Consider the following 19,545-nt stretch of genomic DNA (forward strand, 5'->3'; position numbering starts at 1 on the left):
TTTTTTTTCTATTGCTTGTTCAAATGTCTTTCTTCTATACCATTGGTTCTCCAATTTAGTCTTTGATTGTTACATATGGTTACAGGTTTTCATTCCAACCAGTTTTACAATTGGTGAGTCATGCCTTTTTTGACCTGATGTCATTGTTCAATTAGTTTTTTTTTTTTGCTATTATTTGGTGTTCTCGTTTACGCATTTTTACAAAGGCTGGCATTTTTGTCATAGAGTTAATTAACGAAGTGTCTTGTTTTCTTTTTTTTTTTTTTTTTTTACATTTTCCCAATATATGCCATAAGTATATACAGAGAAAGTTTAACTGGTTGAAATTTTCAATTTTTTAGCAGTTTTGAGGTATCTCTCAACCTTAACGCAATTTTCATCTCATTTGGTAGGATGGCTGGTTATGTGTGTGTGTCTGTGCATACAAAATATCAAGTAAGTAAAAACTTAATTCCATGTTGAATATGTTGAGTAAAACCCATCCATTAGATTTTGCTGTACAGTGGTAGTCTTTTTGTGATTTTGTGTATATTTATAGGTAGATAGAAAGTTATTTGTCCCCAGGGGGGAAATTGGCTTCTTATACAAGCTCTTTAAATAAATACATAAATAGGTAGATAAATAAGTAAATGCACACTTTGGTCTGAACACAAACTGGAATTACTATAACGCAAGAAAAAAATCAAAAGAAAATAAAGTTCTGACTTGGCAGTCACAATCACAGTGAGGCATTATGCAGACGTATTGTTGTTGGTATAAAGGAGCACCAGTAGCATTTCTTGACACACTTCTGCTAAACATTTCCTTGTCTGAAGGTACTCACTGTTAGTGTATCACAGAGTTGTTCATTGTTCATGATGGCACTCAGTTTTGTTTTAGTTCTAAAGTTTAGTTTTATGTCCTAACTAAGAATACACATTTTTTTTTAACAAGATATGATTTCTCCATCGAATTTTGTATAATTAAATAATTCAGACACTTGCAGTATATTAATGCTACATTTATAGGATTATGCGGAAAACGTCATGTGCTGTACAAATTAGATTTTTAATGCACATACTTTTTGTGAAATTATTATCAATTGCATGAAAATACTGACTATAAACAGAGTTCTGGTTCTAACAACACTGAAAGTTTAAGTAACAAAAACAAAGTATAACAGGAAAATCTTTAGAATCAAGATGAAGACAAAATATCCATCTGTATATAGTGCATTTTCTACACTGCTTAAAATGTTCACAAATTCAGTTTGTAATTTCTTGATTGGCACAAAACAAGATAGAAAGTGGGAAAATAACAGCATACTTAATTAAGGTTTAAACATCCTGGAAGGAATGAAATCCGGTAGCCACTAGGAAAGAACTTTGGAACCACAGTATGCTATTTTAGATAAAGATCTGTATATCCAAGGACTTGTGAACTCTTAAATTGGTAATCTCAAATATAATAACAAATGAAGAATTGTGTAAACTTCTTTTGAGCAAGGTTGACAATTAGGTTTGAGGGAATATGAAAGACGTGGTGTTGCAAGCATGTATCCCATTCTGACTGGCCTTGAATTTTGTTTCAGCAGTCATTGTCTGTTTTGATCTCTTTGTGGAAAAATTTTACATGTGTAGTTAGCAACTGATTAGACATGTTTTCTAAATTTCTTTATTCCTTAAGCGTTTTTTACTTAAGTAACAATAAGCCAGATCTGAATCTAGGGCCTGTGGTGTGTGGGGATTTTTTTGGCCCACCTTCAGGAATGCTCTCCTCATCCAACAATAGAATAGATTAGATTCTGTTTACTGACACCCTGTACCAGGAAATAAAACTTGCTATACGTGCTCATATATTCTGCTATGTTCTTTAAAATCCCTGGTGAGATGTGCTTGGAGATACGTAACATTTTCAAGATCATAATCCACAGCTTGGAATCAGAGGATACTTCTATAACTTGTTTTTGTGTTTGATTTGTTTCCCTTTGCTTTGTATCCAGTTGTTTATTTTGCTTACTTTGTGTTTTCTTTGCTTACCAGAAATTTTTACCTGCTACTTAACATTCTCTTAATTATACTGGTTTGATTGTGCTTATTTGTTTATTGATAGTTGATGAACAAGAACTCCTGTTAAACAAAATAAGTGTGAAAATCTACTATAGGGCAATTACAAAATACAACATTGGGTGTCTGAAGTGTGTATTGCACAGGTGTCTTAATATACTTTGCAAATGTGAGAAATGTACTTCATGTAAACTGCACTCTGGTTAACCTGATAGATGTCTAGTCTTTATTATCATGCACACATAAAGACTTAAAATAATATTTCTACTTGCTATATTTATATATATATATATATATATATACAGTGCATCCGGAAAGTATTCACAGCGCATCACTTTTTCCACATTTTGTTATGTTACAGCCTTATTCCAAAATGGATTCAATTTATTTTTTTCCTCAGAATTCTACACACAACACCCCATAATGACAATGTGAAAAAAGTTTGAGGTTTTTGCAAATTTATTAAAAATAAAAAATCTGAGAAATCACATGTACATAAGTATTCACAGCCTTTGCTCAATACTTTGCCAATGCACCTTTGGCAGCAATTACAGCCTCAAGTCTTGTTGAATATGATGCCACAAGCTTGGCACACCTATCCTTGGCCAGTTTTGCCCATTCCTCTTTGCAGCACCTCTCAAGCTCCATCAGGTTGGATGGGAAGCGTCGGTGCACAGCCAGTTTAAGATCTCTCCAGAGATATTCAATCGGATTCAAGTCTGGGTTCTGGCTGGGCCCCTCAAGGACATTCACAGAGTTGTCCTGAAGCCACTCCTTTGATACCGTGGCTGTCGTTGTCCTGCTGAAAGATGAACCGTCTCCCCAGTCTAAGGTCAAGAGCGCTCTGGAGCAGGTTTTCATCCAGGATGTCTCTGTACATTGCTGCAGTCATCTTTCCCTTTATCCTGACTAGTCTCCCAGTTCCTGCCGCTGAAAAACATCCCCACAGCATGATGCTGCCACCGCCATGCTTCACTGTAGGGATGGTATTGGCCTGGTGATGAGCGGTGCTTGGTTTCCTCCAAACGTGACGCCTGGCATTCACACCAAAGAGTTCAATCTTTGTCTCATCAGACCAGAGAATTTTCTCTCTCATGGTCTGAGAGTCCTTCAGGTGCCTTTTGGCAAAGTCCAGGCGGGCTGCCATGTGCCTTTTACTAAGGAGTGGCTTCCATCTGGCCACTCTACCATACAGGCCTGATTGGTGGATTGCTGCAGAGATGGTTGTCCTTCTGGAAGGTTCTCCTCTCTCCACAGAGGACCTCTGGAGCTCTGACAGAGTGACCATCGGGTTCTTGGTCACCTCCCCGACTAAGGCCCTTCTCCCCCGATCACTCAGTTTAGATGGCCGACCAGCTCTAGGAAGAGTCCTGGTAGTTTCGAACTTCTTCCACTTATGGACGATGGAGGCCACTGTGCTCATTGGGACCTTCAAAGCAGCAGACATTTTTCTGTAACCTTCCCCAGATTTGTGCCTCGAGACAATCCTGTCTCGGAGGTCTACAGACAATTTCTTTGACTTCATGCTTGGTTTGTGCTCTGACATGAACTGTCAACTGTGGGACCTTATATATACAGGTGTGTGCCTTTCCAAATCATGTCCAATCAACTGAATTTACCACAGGTGGACTCCAATTAAGCTGCAGAAACATCTCAAGGATGATCAGGGGAAACAGGATGCACCTGAGCTCAATTTTGAGCTTCATGGCAAAGGCTGTGAATACTTATGTACATGTGCTTTCTCAATTGTTTTATTTTTAATAAATTTGCAAAAATCTCAAACTTTTTTCACGTTGTCATTATGGGGTGTTGTGTGTAGACTTCTGAGGAAAAAAAAGAATTTAATTCATTTTGGAATAAGGCTGTAACATAACAAAATGTGGAAAAAGTGACGCGCTGTGAATATTTTCTGGATTCACTGTATATATATATATATTTTTCCAAAACCATTTCTCTTAATTTCAGAATTTTGGCATATTAAATTATTTTACATAAGGTTTTGGTACTTTATACATTAATATATTGTAGTTTTGTTTGATTTTTGTTTTTCTGTTTATTACATTTTATTTTACTGTACTTTACCAAGAAATAAAATCGTTGTACATTTTTTCAAAGTTAAGCTTTAGTCATGGTTCTGAATATTGAGAAATATACAAATTGATAATATTATAATTCTAACTACTATTTAACTCTTGATTAACATTAAAGATCTTGAACTCTGATTTTTTTTCATATTCTCAAAAGTTAAGACATTTGGTTAAGAGTGTGTCACTACTTAGAATTTTGCCTTAAATTAATTAAAGCAATTAATTATTCTAGTTGTATATGTAAGTGAATACAGCTAATGGACTCTGCAGTGAGCTGTATTGATTAGACTGGCATTCCTGGGAAGGATGCCTCTTTTAAATCAGTTAACTCTTACTCTAATCCAGTGGATTAGGTTAGATTATAGAGATTATTATTATCCCAGCGGGAAATTTGTTGGCAGCAGGAAAGTGCAAAACAAGACACTGTTACACAGATATGAAAGTAATCCAAGATACTACATATGACAAAAATTGTAATAATCAGCAACAGCACACATATGATTTCTACAAATAACAATAACTGCATCTCACTGTACCCAATAATAATTCAAAATTCATCAGGTCCCCTGCAAATAGTAGCATTCTAAATACTTATACAGTAGAAGTGTTGATAAAATAGTTCTAAAATCTGCTGCACTTCACCTTTGGGAACCAAAATCTGCAGGGCAAGTAAGGCAACAAGTAAAACTTAAGAAAAAGAAGGTTCCTACTGTCTGTCAGAACAAATTGCCCCTATTTATTTACTTGTTGGTGACAATGTTGTTTAAACAGTTTATATTCTTAATTCTAAGTTTCCAAATCAACATTCAAAAGCAACTAAGACAGTGATTTGTTGAAAGACTTCTAAAAAGTGTCACAATAGTTTTGCCTATTTTGAAACAAATCTTCTTGTACAGCACTGTGCCATTCTGTGACAGCACATCCCCACTGACCAACACAGGGCTAATCAGAATGATCAGTGAGCAGCACCAGTCATTGTGCCACCCTATTTTAAATCTTTTTTTTTTAAAACCCACCGCTCTTTAAAATGTATTATATAAAGGTATATGGAAAGATTAAGTAATAAAATTTGTTCCGAGTGAAAACTAAAAAGCTAACATTTAACCATAATGATTTCAATTAATTATACATTTTGGTTTCTTGTTTTTAATGTTTTACTTCTAATTTTTTATTGCTCAGTATGCTGAATTTTTATTTGTAAATCTCATCTATCTAGTACATACAGTATAATTTTGCTAAACACCATTAATTCAGTGTTTACATGTTCTCCTTATATCTGCATTTTTTTATCCCTATTCTCATGACTTGGGCTGCTCTGTCTGGTCGCTATACGCAAGAGCAGCATGGGTGTGTTTGGAGTTAGTATGGCCTCAAGCTGACCAGGACGTTGTCCACAGAAGGTTCCTGTATTGAACTTGTTGATGCTGACATAGCGCCTGCCAACCTGTGCCGCTTATGGCATTTTATAAACTAGGTATAATGATATTTAAAAACTAATGAACTAAAACTATGGAAAAGATAATAAATCATTAAAATATGGACTATGAGTTATGCTTGCTGACACATTACAGGCCTTTGTCTCTTCTTTTTTATTCTTTTGGATAGCTTGTGTAACCACCAAGGTTAAAAAAAAATAAACAAATGCGTTTCGGTCATTTACTGGGAACACCTGCTCAGGTTATGAGATAATCGCAGGTTTCGGTCAAACGTTGGCTATAAGGTAACGGTGGCTAATTGTTTGCATATTATTAGAAGCGTAGCAAAAATGTAATGCTAAAATGATGTAATAAGGATAGGAAATAACATAAAACAAGATGTATGCGCAATATTGACAGGCTTACTCCACGGACCAAGACAAGGCTCGTCACTCTAGAATAGGCTTTTCTGCATTCTGAATTAATCTCGAGACTGTTTTTTATGACGACTTGTCTCCACCACACGCTGAAACTTTAAGTAGCTAGCTGTCAGGTTTAAATACTTCAGGGTTTTTTTTCCTGGGTTTCAAATGTCTTCTGAAAATCCAATTAATGCATGCGTTCTGGTATATACACGGTACTAAACAATGCACTGAAGTAAACCAATCTGGGAAACACGATTAACATTTGTCGGTACATAGCACGATTTTCAGCACCTTTTACAATTTTTCCTCTTCTCTAAAATAACATTTATCTGCGTGGTGTAATTCTGAAAATAATGGCTATTGTTCTATTTTCTGTCTGCTTGCACTCTTGGAACATTTTTCCAGAATCGCAGTCATTTGCAAAAGGTGTAAAATTGTTTGAGCCAGTTCCTTACAACCAATCTTTGAGTATTACATACAGAAAACGCTGACTTTTAAGTGCATGTTTGTAATTGGGTAGCGTGATTTCTTTTAGCCATTCTATTCGCTCTTTATTGTGCCAATTATACTTAGACGGAGAATACATGGCACCTATCATTTGATTGGTTTAACGGGTATCCTTCTGACGCTTGTGATTGGTCGAATTTGTCGGTAACTGGAAATTACGTGCAGAGTCTCGACGAGAAAGGGTCGTTGGGTTCGTCAACTAAACCGTAGGGAGATTTATTCCATATTGTTACATAGACGGGACGGATTAGACAACAGAGAATAAGCCAAAGGGAACTCAACCTGCAAGGATGAGGTAAAAACGGAGCTGCGGCAAGTAATCGCACACACAACAAAGCTGGAAATGGTGGGGAACAGAGGTAAAATACGCAGAACGGGGCGAGGTTTTGTTACTCGGGTGCTACCTTGACCTCGAGTGAACGTAACTGACACTTTCATGATACATCACGTGGCTTAAACGCCCCTCCCCTCTACACAATCTCAGTGTGTAACCGCTAAGTTGTCTTTTTTGATACGTGGAAATGCACTGTGATTAGTGCGCGATAGTGTAATGTGTCGAAAGTTGGTCCTTACTTTATAGTGCCGTTCATAACAAAGGCTATCACAAAGTGATGAACAAATTCGTTTGCGATACAGAATTAATCACATGAATCTTTGATTCTTGAAGGAAAAAACATGTTTTAATTCAAATTGGAAATGGTACCACAGAAGAGGAAATTACAACAAAAGACCAATAAAAAATGGATTCAAGCGGTATGCAAAAATTGAGGGAGGGATGGACGGGACAAGCTTAGCTTTAGCTTGCCTCTGAATGAGTGCTGAGACGTAAGAAGCATCAAGGGTAGACCCACGTAGGAGTTCCAGAATCTTGATATCATAACGCAAAATTGACATTTTGAAAAGAGTTTTTTTTTTTTAAAGTGAGACTACGGCATTACAGTTTTCGGTGCAGTACCTTGGTTTAAAAGGTAAATTATAAGATTCGCAATCTCGCTTCTGTTATTTTATAAGTGTTGGCTTTGTACTGTACCTGTTCCAAATATGTAATCAAATGTATTGAGGTTCGTTTAGCTGCGGTCAGAGTGTGGAAAGTACCAATAGGAGATAGAGGGGGAAAAAAGTCTACATTTGTGGTATTAACTAGCATTATACGTCAATGCATGTTAAATTTTTATAGGGCATACAGAGGTTAGCAAATTGTTTGCTTTGGTGTTTTGTGCCTTAAAGTGAAACATTATGTAGGCTGGGATAGCATGCATTCAACACTAGTCACAATTCCGATATATTAATAAGTATTTTTGTCTAAGTTTACTAGACAGAAGAGCAGCTTCAGCGACAGACTGCTGTCCCTGTCCTGCTCCACTGATAGACTGAGAAGATCTTTCCTCCCCCAAACTATGCGACTCTTCAATTCCACCCGGGGGTATAAACGTTAACATTATATAAAGTTATTGTCCGTTTTTACCTGCATTATTATCAATCTTTATAATTTAATATTCTGCGGTGGGTTGGCACCCTGCCCAGGATTGGTTCCTGCCTTGTACCCTGTGTTGGCTGGGATTGGCTCCAGCAGACCCCCGTGACCCTGTGTTCGGATTCAGCGGGTTGGAAAATGGATGGATGGATAATTTAATATTGTTTTTTTGTATCAGTAAGGTGCTGCTGGAGTATGTGAATTTCCCCTTGGGATTAATAAAGTATCTATCTATCTATCTATCTATCTAGATATACAGTAAGTAGGGAAACCCTGAACTTCAGCCACTTCCATTTGCTAACATTTGATGTCCTATACCATACGCCAAGGTTTTCTGTTTCTAAGTTCTCATCCTAGTACAGGCTCAGATGAGCCTCAAAATGAACTGACCCTAAATGTTTAGTTGGAAAGGTTATTAATAGGCTAAATACAATCAGTGATAAAGTGTTAAACTTTATTTAATCTAAAGTTAGTATTTGGTAAATGGCAAATTACAACAATATAAGCAAAAATGACCTGTTCACAAATAAAGTCAACTGCTAATTAAAGATAAATTTAATGTAAAAAGATGTAATTATAAAAAGTAACATAAGAAATTTAAGAATAACATAACGGTAACAATAACGGTTTTCTGGAGGGCCATGTTGAGTGTATATTGCATGAATATATGAGAATTAATTTAGAGAGCATTCTAACTAACTACACGATGGCCTGGTACAACAGCTGCACCAAGGCTGCTAAAGAAGCCCTGCAGCGGGTCGTAAAAACAGCAGAGGCCATTATTGGGACTGAACTGCCATCACTCGAACTCTCGTATAAGACTCGCTGTGTGAGAAGGGCCAAAAACATTCTCAATGACAAAACTCATCCTGGAAATTCTTTGTTTGAGCTCCTCCCGTCAGGAAGACGCTTTAGGTCAATCCGTATACGCACAAACAGACTAAAAAAGAGCTTTTTCTCATCTGCCATAAACTTTCTGAACTCTGAATCTCCTCAGTCTGAGACCATTTTTAATTGAACATGTACAATAAGCTATATTGGTAATGTGCAATAAACTAATGTAATACAATATAGAATATGTAAAGTACTATTTATTAATAGGTTCAATAATAATTTATGCTGCTGTACTTTGCGCAATAATAATTTGCTCTGGTTACTTATGGTAATCACTTAACACTGTCTATGACATATTTGGAATTATCTGACTTTTCTTTAAATGCACTTCGGGGCTGTCACAAAAAGTAATTTCATTGTGTTACACAATGACAATAAAGTGCTTGAACTTGAATACTTTAGATTATAAGGCAAGGATTTTCCAGTAAGCCCAATGTAACATGAATACACTGATTTGAACCTGTATAACTTGAGAATGAACATGAAGTCCGCACTTTTGGCCTCCTCTGTTAACAGGACTTCTAGCAATTGACAAAATGCAGCATCCAATTGTTTTTACCCATAGATTACTTTACACTTGAAACATATTTTTGGTGAGAAGATCACCTCTCTTCATTGCAGCAAGATGAGTAATTTAGCGCATTTTACTTTGTAAGGTTGTTCTGACTGTCTGGAGTCAAGTGTTGCAGTTGTTTTTTGTGTGTGTGTGTGGGAGGGTCTCATTCCTTTGTATTTCTGGTGCTTTCTGTTTAAGTCTTTCTAGATGTGAGTTTGCCATAGTTATGATAGCTGACAAAATCTAAACAAGTTTTAATATTTTAGCTTTCGGTGCTTACAAGTGTAAGTACCAGTTGCTGGCAGTGTTGAATGTTTTTTCCTGCGCGTGTTTTTCTCCTTATTATTTAACATAATGGTGCTATAAATAGGTAATGCGTTGCATCTTGTCTTGTCGTCTTGCTGAGGACATTGTTACAGTCAGTGATTTTTGCAATGTCATTTTACGTGTACATAATATCAGTTAGTGCAGTGTTTGGGGTGTTGCTATGGTCTATAAGCTTGGCCATTTTTGGTTCAGCTAATGCATTGAATGGTTATGAAGGTCAGAATTAAAGTATATGGCAGTGGATGCATTTCTTTTATGATCAGGGTTACAATAGTCAGTCATTCACTTTCTAATGCGCTTTGTCCCAAACAGGGTTGTGGTGGGTGCTGGAGCCTATCCCAGCTGGCATAGGGCTCAAGGCAAGAACAAGCCATGGGCAGGGTGCCAGTCCATCACAGGGCAAACATACACACAAAAAAGCAAACCCAGACAACACACTAGGGCCAGTTTAGAATCACCAATCTACCTAACGTGCATGTCTTTGAACAGTGGGATAAAACTGTTGTACCCAGACGAAACCCATGTAGATAAAGGGAGAACATGCAAAAACTTTGTCATAAATTTGCTGTTGAGGCTATTATGTTATTTGAATGAAATAAAACACATTTTTCGTGAGGAGCACAATAATAAAATGTTGTATATGTTATTTGAATGAGTCATTCAGTGTATTTACATGCTCACATATAATTGGGTTAAGGTGAGTAACACAATTATGACAGAAACCTGGTGTCTCAATAATCTGTGTTTTCAAATGCAAATAATCTTGTGGAGTTCTCCTTTGGTTAAAATGCTCCAAAGTCATTAAACTGAGCAAAAAAGAGTTTAATGTTATCATAGGCTTCTGTGAATCGAAAAATAAGCATGACGCCTGTGATCATTGTCTTGTGTTTTATAAATATGCTTAGTCAAATTGACACCTTTATTATTAGGTTTCTGTCATTGGATTGCATGTAGCAAACTCTTTTTTTACACTACACCATTATTGCCATGCACAGGATGACTCCTCCCATTCCCTTTTCTCAGTTTATTATTCCTCTTTCCTTAATGTAAAAGCCAATATTCTTGCCTTCACTCTCTCCTAAAGCCTGACTGGCTGGTCCGTTTTTACTCGAAGTTCAGCAGCAAAATGACACCTGTGATTCCTCAATTGCCATAATCCTTAGTATAAAAGAGCACTGCAACTTAATTGCTTAGAAAAGCAGATTCTAAAAAAAATTGTTTATAAGATCAGCCAATTTACCAATTTCCGATCGTGTCATTTGGAGTAGCTCAATCAGCAGACAATCCCTTGGAGCATCACTAATTTTAGGTTAACTGACAATTAAGATTTACCCTGGATGAGTGTGGTTGGGTGCCCTAAAATGGTCTAGCACCCTGTCCAGTTGAGGGTCTGAGAATCTTATGTTTATGTGTTTGATGAGACCCAGGTTCATACTCATTACACATGAGGGTTGGGATGATTATTTTTCTCAGTAGGGCTGAGGAGGATACTTAAAAATAGCGCTCAGGATAAGGGTCGAGATTTGCCTAAGTCAGCGGATTGGAAGTGAATTGAAATGTTTTAAGTATTTGTTTTTTATTGGAAAAAACACCGTAAAATTCTTTGTATTTAAAGTATATAATTAGTATTTTTGTAGCATAGGTACTATTATTTAAAATTTTAATCAAGATCAGGATGACATTAAATTCATAGTTGTTTTTTCCTATAGCATATGTAAATTGTTTCTTCTTTTGTCTTCACAGTGATTATGACTAAGCAAGAAAAACTGCTTTATTTTTAGGAAAAAACAAAAGGATACTGCAGATACTCCAACCCACGCCTAATCAAGAATTGCTCAGAATGGATGTACAAGAAAATCCTTATGTGTGCAATGTATGTGGGAAAAGTTACCGCATGCTAGGAACCCTTCGAGCACATCAGCGTGCTCACAGAGTCAAGGTACCGTTCTATTGCTCAGATTGTGGTAAAAGTTTTAGGGACACTGCTAAACTTAAAATTCATCGGAGAATTCACACAGGAGAAGCACCTTATCATTGCAATGAATGTGGAAAGAATTTCAAAGAATCAGGAACTCTGACTAAACATCGAAGGGTCCATACAGGAGAGACTCCATATCAGTGCACTGTTTGTCAGAAGACTTTCAGCATATTGGGAACCCTGAAAAGGCATCAGCGCATTCATACAGGAGAAGTTCCTTATCACTGTAGTGAATGTGGCAGAGGTTTTAGGGACTCGGGCAGCTTGAAAACACATGAGAGAGTACATACAGGGGAGACACCGTACCACTGTACTGTATGTGACAAGAGTTTCAGTCAGTTAGGAACACTTAAAAAACATCAGCGCGTTCATACAGGGGAAACACCATACCATTGTACTGTTTGCGGAAAAACCTTTAGCATTTCTGAAACGCTTAAAAGACATCAACGCATTCACACTGGGGAGACCCCATATCACTGTTCAGTATGTGGAAGAGGCTTTAGGGAGTCAGGGAGTCTTAAAAAACATCAGCGCATTCATACTGGTGAAAGTCCTTATCACTGCACTGAATGTGGTAAGAGTTTCAAAGAATCTGGAAAGCTTAAAATTCATCAAAGAACCCACACCGGAGAGACCCCTTACCACTGCATTGTGTGTGGGAAGAATTTCAGTCTTTCAGGAACTTTGAAGATACATCAGCGTACTCATACAGGAGAAACCCCCTATCACTGCTCTGAGTGCACTAAAAGTTTCAGCAGGGTGGGGGCCCTTAAAAAACACCAAAGAATTCACACTGGAGAAACCCCTTATCTTTGCACAGTGTGTGGAAAAGGCTTCCGTGAATCGGGAAGTCTAAAAAGACATCAGCGCATTCATACTGGAGAAACTCCGTATCACTGTACAGTGTGTGGGAAGAACTTTAGTGAGCTAGGCAACCTGAAAAAGCACCAGAGAATTCACACTGGTGAAACTCCGTATCACTGTGCTAAGTGTGGGAGGAGCTTTGTCTACTCTGGACAGTTGAAGACTCATGCATGTAAGGTGGAAAATTAGGAGTACCTTAGCTAAAAAAATAAGCTATTACGTAGATTGTCAAATAATTAAATGTAGTTTGCATTTTCTTGTGCTAGTTGGGTATTTTTAATGACAATGTACAATGTAATGTTTGCTATACTTATTCGAAATAAGAGTATTTTTTCACTTTTTAGAACCGATTATATCTGAGGAAAAAATGTAATGTCAAAGCAATAGTGCCAAAAAGTTGTCTTTTTAAAATAGGCCTTCATAATGGTGTTCTTTAGCTTTAATATTTCATAATGTTCATTTTTAAAGCAAAAGAAAACAGAGAAACTCGGATTATAATTACCCAAGATTGATAAACTACTATGCTTTTTTTAATATTTTTGAAATGGAACAATCTACAATAAAGTTACAAGCGCTTCTGGTCACTTTATGCTTATAAACAAAATGTTACAGAAGTGGAAAAATGTTATTTAATGAATGTTATAAATGTTTTATTTCAACAATCTCTCAGCAAAGAATCAACATTCAATTTAAAGTAATAGCAGAACTTCCCAGCAGTAGATAAGGTGTCAATGATGATAATATCTAAACAGTACTTGGAGTTTTAATATCAGTGTAGCATTTTGACAGATTGGTTAATTTGACTTGACATGTAATTTTAAGACCATCTGTACCTTGTCACAAATCAGAAGTTGAGTCTGTTGATCAATATATTTATTTATCTGTGACTATCGATCAGGTGCACTGCGCTGGACTAGCACTAGTCAACTGATTCTAACTTAAATGTGTCCAAGTGCCATAGTGTTCTTTGATAGATCCAAAGTATTGCATGACAGCTGTAAAGTGACCATACTCTTTAATTTCCAGAAAAAAACAGCAATTTATTTTGTCTTACAAAAAGAAAGAGTACATGCCTAGTTACTTCCATTCCTTTGTCCAAAACAACAACAATCCTGAAAGTATTTCTTTAGCACCATAGTAAGTGCATGCATTGACTGGTGGCCAGACAGTCAAGGCTACAACATAACGTTTTTCAAGAATATATGTTTGAAAAAGTGATTGCTAAGTGGGTATGTTGTGTTGCTGAAAATCGATTGTTTGAACCGTGATGCTGTCCACATGCCTTGAGACCAGGGGTACTCACTCACGGTCCTGGATGTCTGCAATGACTATAGGTTTTCATTTTCACCAGTTTCTTAATTAGAACCCATTTATTTACAGAGAAAGCAATATTATTTTGGGCTTAGTTTTAGTTATCCCACTTGTTACAATTCAGAGCCCTTGATTGAGTATTTTAGTTTTAAACTGTTGCATCTAGGCTTATTTTCTTAACCTGTCATTAGTTCATGATGAAGCACAAATGACAAAGTAACCACATCCTCTTCAGATAGCATGCTTTAATTTAAATCTGTATACATGCATCATTAAGTATATTAATATAATATTTTGAAATAAATGAGAGAGAACCATGAAACATATGGGTAAAGTCCTCAGAAAACATAAAATGTACAATTTTTGTCTTGTTAGAATGAAAGCACTAACAAGGCATATAAATTAGCATCACGTTTCATTATCTGTTAGGCCTGTCTTCTGATTATGAAACTGGTTGCAATGAAAACCTGCAGACCTCCAGGGCCATAATTGAACACTAATCTTTTTTTTTTTAAAGATTGGAAGAAATTCAGTATTTAACACATGCTTGCAGAGGCGTTTCTAAAGCCTGTAATATTTAATAAGGATGTATAAAAAATATTAAAATAATACGAATGTTGGATTCCTGTGTTTTTTTTTCTGCAGTAAGCAGAAGCCTGACTCTTTTATAGTTGCAAAACCTGCAATGTTTTACAAGATTAAGATTGATCTAACTGGTGATATCCATGGATGTAATGTTGTAAACACTATATAATAATGATTGATATCTGGAAAAAGAGACAATTTGTTTTAACTTACAGTTAATTGTGTATAACATGTAAGGTGTCATTGATGCCTTATTTCAGGCTGAATATGTATTTTTACAAGGTATTTGGTATGGATATTGCAATTAAAATCTGTTAGTTTACACGAGAAAATGATTGAGCCCTTCCCAAAAAAAACTGCTTACATGAATTTTATGTAACTAATTAAAGGGGGTCTAAGTAAAGAGTTTAGCTTCAAATTATGATTAAGATTAAGTTTACTGGGGTTATTTTTTACTTAGTTGTAGTGTGATATACCAGATTAAATGGAATTTAAGCATGAGGCTATTAGCAGCAGCTTCTGTAGGCCACATGAATGCAAAAAGAGCTTGAGTTGAAACTAGGATGGTACTATTGACTGTATCTTCTAATCTTAGTGAATGAACATTTACATTTTGTAAAACTGGGTATAAAGTTTAGGTGTTGTTGGAAGAAATTGTGACTGAGGATGATGTAAAACAGGATTTTGTGGTCTAAAGGTTCTTAATCGCTTTTTTACCCACGAGGTGTTATAAAAGAGAGAGAACCAGTAAAGCAAGGGCATTGAGTACATTTCTGCTGTTACATGTTGCTCCTGGCACACATTTTTAGGAGCAATAGCAGCATCTTATGAGTGTGAAGGAGGGAGATGGAATCACTTAAAGCATCACTTAGTCTGCAGTTTGTAAAGAGCTACTGCACATGTTCCAATGGGACTGTTTTCTTATTCTTGTTCTTTTAAATAAAGCAAAAGCTAGGTGGTTCATTTGAAACATTTTCATTCATGTAATCGGTGTCCTATTTTGTCAAGTGTGTACAAGCAGCATTCTGTATATTCCCTGTAAAAATGTGTTTGGGATTGTATAGAGAGAAATACAGTCATATTTTTATTTTTGAAGTTATGTTATTGTTTTTTATTATTTTCCTTTATGTTATACATTAGCCTCATACTACCATATAGAAAATTCTAGTACACTTAGGTCAGCTATTCACCCAGCACCTTCCTAGGCATCCTAATAATATATAGACAAGACTTTTCCATTTTCTAGGATAATGTCATGGGTGCTTGTGACTTTGTGTAAAATGTTTTCTGATTCCTCTGTCAATGCCTCCCCTTTATCACTGGGCCTCTGTGGACAATATACTCCCTTTGCTGCCCTCCTGCAACTCAATTGGAAAGTCTCTATAAAAGAACAAAACCATAAAAGGGTCAAGTTCAACAATTACAAATGTTCCTGGAGGCCACTAACCATATGCCAATACTGCCCTTTGCAATCTCAACCTGCACTGAATGCTGCTACTACCACTTAGTAGTTCCTGGTCTCCTGTTAATGCTTCTGGGGCAACCTTGGATCTTTTCCCTGATATGTCCGTTCCACTGCTTTCTCTGGAAAAGTAGCACAAGCATAAGAGGCCTACATTTTGCTTTAATTCAAGAACAGGAACTTTGTAAAAAAAAAAAAAAAAAAAGATTACATTGTTAGGGCATCTCTTGATCTTCTCTTCCCCTATTCATGATGTTTACAAACAGACACTTCTAATATCCATATGTATTACCAAGATATTAAAAAACCCATCTTTTGACCAATTAAAATTTTTTTTTGTGTTTTAATTTTAAAGGTTTTTAGGGTGTATTTGATGTTAACATATCATTGTCATTACGACAAGAAGAAGACTTGTTCTATGTTATCCTCAAAGCAGTAGGTAAGGAGAAAAGAGAAGTGAAAACTGCTTCCCTAGAAGCCTTTCACTTAACAAGTTTCTACTCTGACTGTGGCATGCACCAGTCTCCCACTCACCCTTCTCTGTTAGCGGTTTCTTGTGGCTCAGTCTTTTTTAAAAATAGTCTTCCTGTAAGTTCTTCTCACTTCCTTGCTAAGCTGTTATTCTGCTTCTGTGAGGTTACTGTAGAGCAGTGGTTAAAGTGAAATTCTGTAGCTTGTGCTGTAGTGGCTGGTGAAAGGTTGAGATTTTTCAAAAAAGAGTAAAACGGCAACTGCATATGGTATGTCTGTCAAAATAACTAAAGTGAGAAAATATACACATGACATAGCATTTATGTGTGTTTGGTGACTAAGTTAACTGATATCAAAGTTGGAGCATTGCACATTTTTTATTTACTTCACCCAAGAATTGGGTATCACATTTTTGTTTTATAAATATTTTTGTAATAATGAGTCATATTCAAAAATAGTAGCAATAACAGAATGCAATTACATTTGTTATTATGCTACATTAAATTTGTATTTCTTAACAGCACCTTACAATGGAGTTTAAACCAGAGCGCAAGTAGAATTGTTGTAGCTCAATAGCTTTTATACACATTTCAATCCAATGTTGTGAAAATGGCATTAACTGATGTGTGTTAGAGGTGGCGGGTCTGTGACTAAGTTGTTGAATTTTCTTAAGCATAACATTTTTGAAAGTACACCCTATAGAGTAGTACCCAGTAATTAGCAAATGAAAAATAACTATTAATACAAAATGAACAATGCTAGAATAAAATCACTGTCAATATTACTCCATGACAGGAGAAAAGCAACTGAAATAAGTCCCCCCATCTAGCTATTAATGTTAGTTAATACTCAGTAATTCATTAAAACCACATAAATAAGTAAGAATTTGGAAAGGGCGTGATTTATTGTGTAATGGAAATATGAATGGTTCCAGTCTGAAGATACATAAAAGCAAAAGCAGCTCTTCGGGAACAGATAAGCCATAAGTGCAGCTCTGTCTTTGTACATTATACTGCTAAGTAATTAGCACAGCTCAAACAGTAAATCTGGCCCGGACTTGGTATTAGATAGATAGATAGATACTTTATTAATCCCAATGGGACATTCACATTCTTCAGCAGCAGCATACTGATACAATAAATAATATTAAATTAAAGAATGATAATAATACAGGTGAAAAAAACAGACAATAACTATGTATAATGTTAAATATTAACGTTTACTCCCCCTGGTGGAATTAAAGAGTCGCATAGTTTGGGAGAGGAACGAACTCCTCAGTCTGTCTGTGGAGCAGGACAGTGACAGCAGTCTGTCGCTGAAGCTGCTCTTCTGTCTGGAGATGACATTATTTAGTGGATGTAGCGGATTCTCCATAATTGATAGGAGCCTGCTGAGCGCCCGTCGCTCTGCCACAGATGTTAAACTGTCCAGCTCCATGCCAACAATAGAGCCTGCCTTCCTCACCAGTTTGTCCAGGCGTGAGGCGTCTTTCCTCTTAATGCTGCCTCCCCAGCACACCACTGCGTAGAAGAGGGCGCTCGCCACAATATTAGCAGCCAGCACAGTCTGTGTTGCATGCCCAGTGGCTCTGATTTCTATTTGCAGATCAACTACAGTTCCATTTCACAACCCATCCTACATTTATATAAGTAATGGCAGCTGCACCTTTCCCATTTAATGAATTACTTTAAACACCTTTTAGCTGCAAGCTGGTAACATCATTTCTTTGTATTATTAATCAGTTCAGTCTTATATATGCTTACATAATTGCTTTTGCTTTCCATTTATTTCCAGAGAAGTGACCTTTTTTTTTTCATATTTCTGTGATTATCTTACGTAAAGCAGCAGTAGAATGGAGCTGGCGTATGAGCTGCTTGCATGTGTGCGTTCTCTCTCCAGTGTCTGTCTCGCCTGCACTGGGCATCTGAGTGGCTGTGAGACAAGTGAAAGAGGGAAATATGCAAAATATACAAGTTCAAGCAGTCGTTATAAGAGTAAAATTAAAACTGAACTAATTCATATTTGAAGTTGCACAGAAAATTTCTCATGGTGGTTTTTTTTTTTTTTGGTAAATGTGAGAAACATAATAGTTTTCAATTTTAAAAAATGCACCTTACATGATTTTTCTAACAATTCATTCAAATGTTTTCTGGTGCATGACAAGAAGTTCATAGAAGCTAAAGTAGTCACCATTTTGCTTTTTGCATTCATGCCACCAATACAACAACAGTATTACTGTAAATATAACTGTTTCAGTTGCTCTTGGAAATGTATGATATAGCAGATTTACTTCTGAAAAACTTGTTTTACATAGTATTTAGTTTTAAGTTTGGTAAAGAAGTAGTGAAAATTAGAAGAGGTGCAAATATAAATCTTGAACTGTGAACCAAACCTAGTAATTAACCAGCAGATGTAATGCATGCTAGAAAGATGCATGTCATGACCATTTTAGTAGTAACATGTTAGAGTGCAAAGAAATGATTATACCCAGAAGTTGCGTTCGCATTTACCTTAAAAAAGCATGAGGGATCAATATAGCCAGATGTATAAATGTTTGTTTGTGTACCTTACATCCACAACTGCCATTAGGGGACTTGGGCTAAAGACAAAATCAGCAGATGGAAAATCATGGTCAGCAGCTTTCTACAGTGTGGGACAAAGAGTAATTTTGGTGTGTAATTTTTTATTATGGAGCAAAGGGGTAAATCAAGGAAAAATGTGTCTTTAATAATACATTTTATTTATATAGCATCTTTTGCCCCCAAACATTGTTGAGGGCAGTGTATGTTACTGTTAATGTAAATCAGATACCATCCATATATTAAATTAATGAATCTGTCCAATAAAATTAGACTTGCATGGAGCCTATGTGACTTCAGACAGTGAAAGGTACAAGGCAGGAACCAGCATTGAACTTTGCCAGTTCATTGTACAAACATCCACACTCACTCACATCCTGGACAGTTTAGATTTGCCAGTCATCTTAACACAGAGCAGTCTTCTGGTAATGTAGCTTTGTTATAATTGCATTGTGAGGTCTATTTGACACTACTTATGCATACTTTAGATGGTGCTTATTCTTTACTCCTAGTTTATTAAGTTACACCAGAGCCATGGTTACCTGTGTTTTCATATTTCTCCAGT

General features: G+C 36.3%; 1 protein-coding gene across 2 annotated transcripts; it reads left to right on the top strand.

Annotated features, from left to right (window-relative positions):
* Nucleotides 1-6,623: 6,623 nt before the first annotated feature.
* On the top strand, nt 6,624-15,446 carry LOC114644863 (zinc finger protein 135-like). 2 transcript variants are annotated; one of them, XM_028792842.2, is made up of 2 exons: nt 6,624-6,838; nt 11,474-15,446. In XM_028792842.2, exon 2 carries the CDS (start codon nt 11,571-11,573, stop codon nt 12,759-12,761), a length of 1,191 nt encoding a protein of 396 aa, XP_028648675.1. In that variant the 5' UTR covers nt 6,624-6,838; nt 11,474-11,570; the 3' UTR covers nt 12,762-15,446. The 2 variants fall into 2 exon arrangements, with proteins under 2 accessions (XP_028648675.1, XP_028648676.1); XM_028792843.2 differs by having other exon boundaries at nt 6,624-6,774.
* Nucleotides 15,447-19,545: the final 4,099 nt, after the last annotated feature.

This window comes from Erpetoichthys calabaricus, chromosome 9 (assembly GCF_900747795.2).
Source record: "Erpetoichthys calabaricus chromosome 9, fErpCal1.3, whole genome shotgun sequence".
In the NCBI taxonomy this organism is placed as follows: domain Eukaryota; kingdom Metazoa; phylum Chordata; class Cladistia; order Polypteriformes; family Polypteridae; genus Erpetoichthys; species Erpetoichthys calabaricus.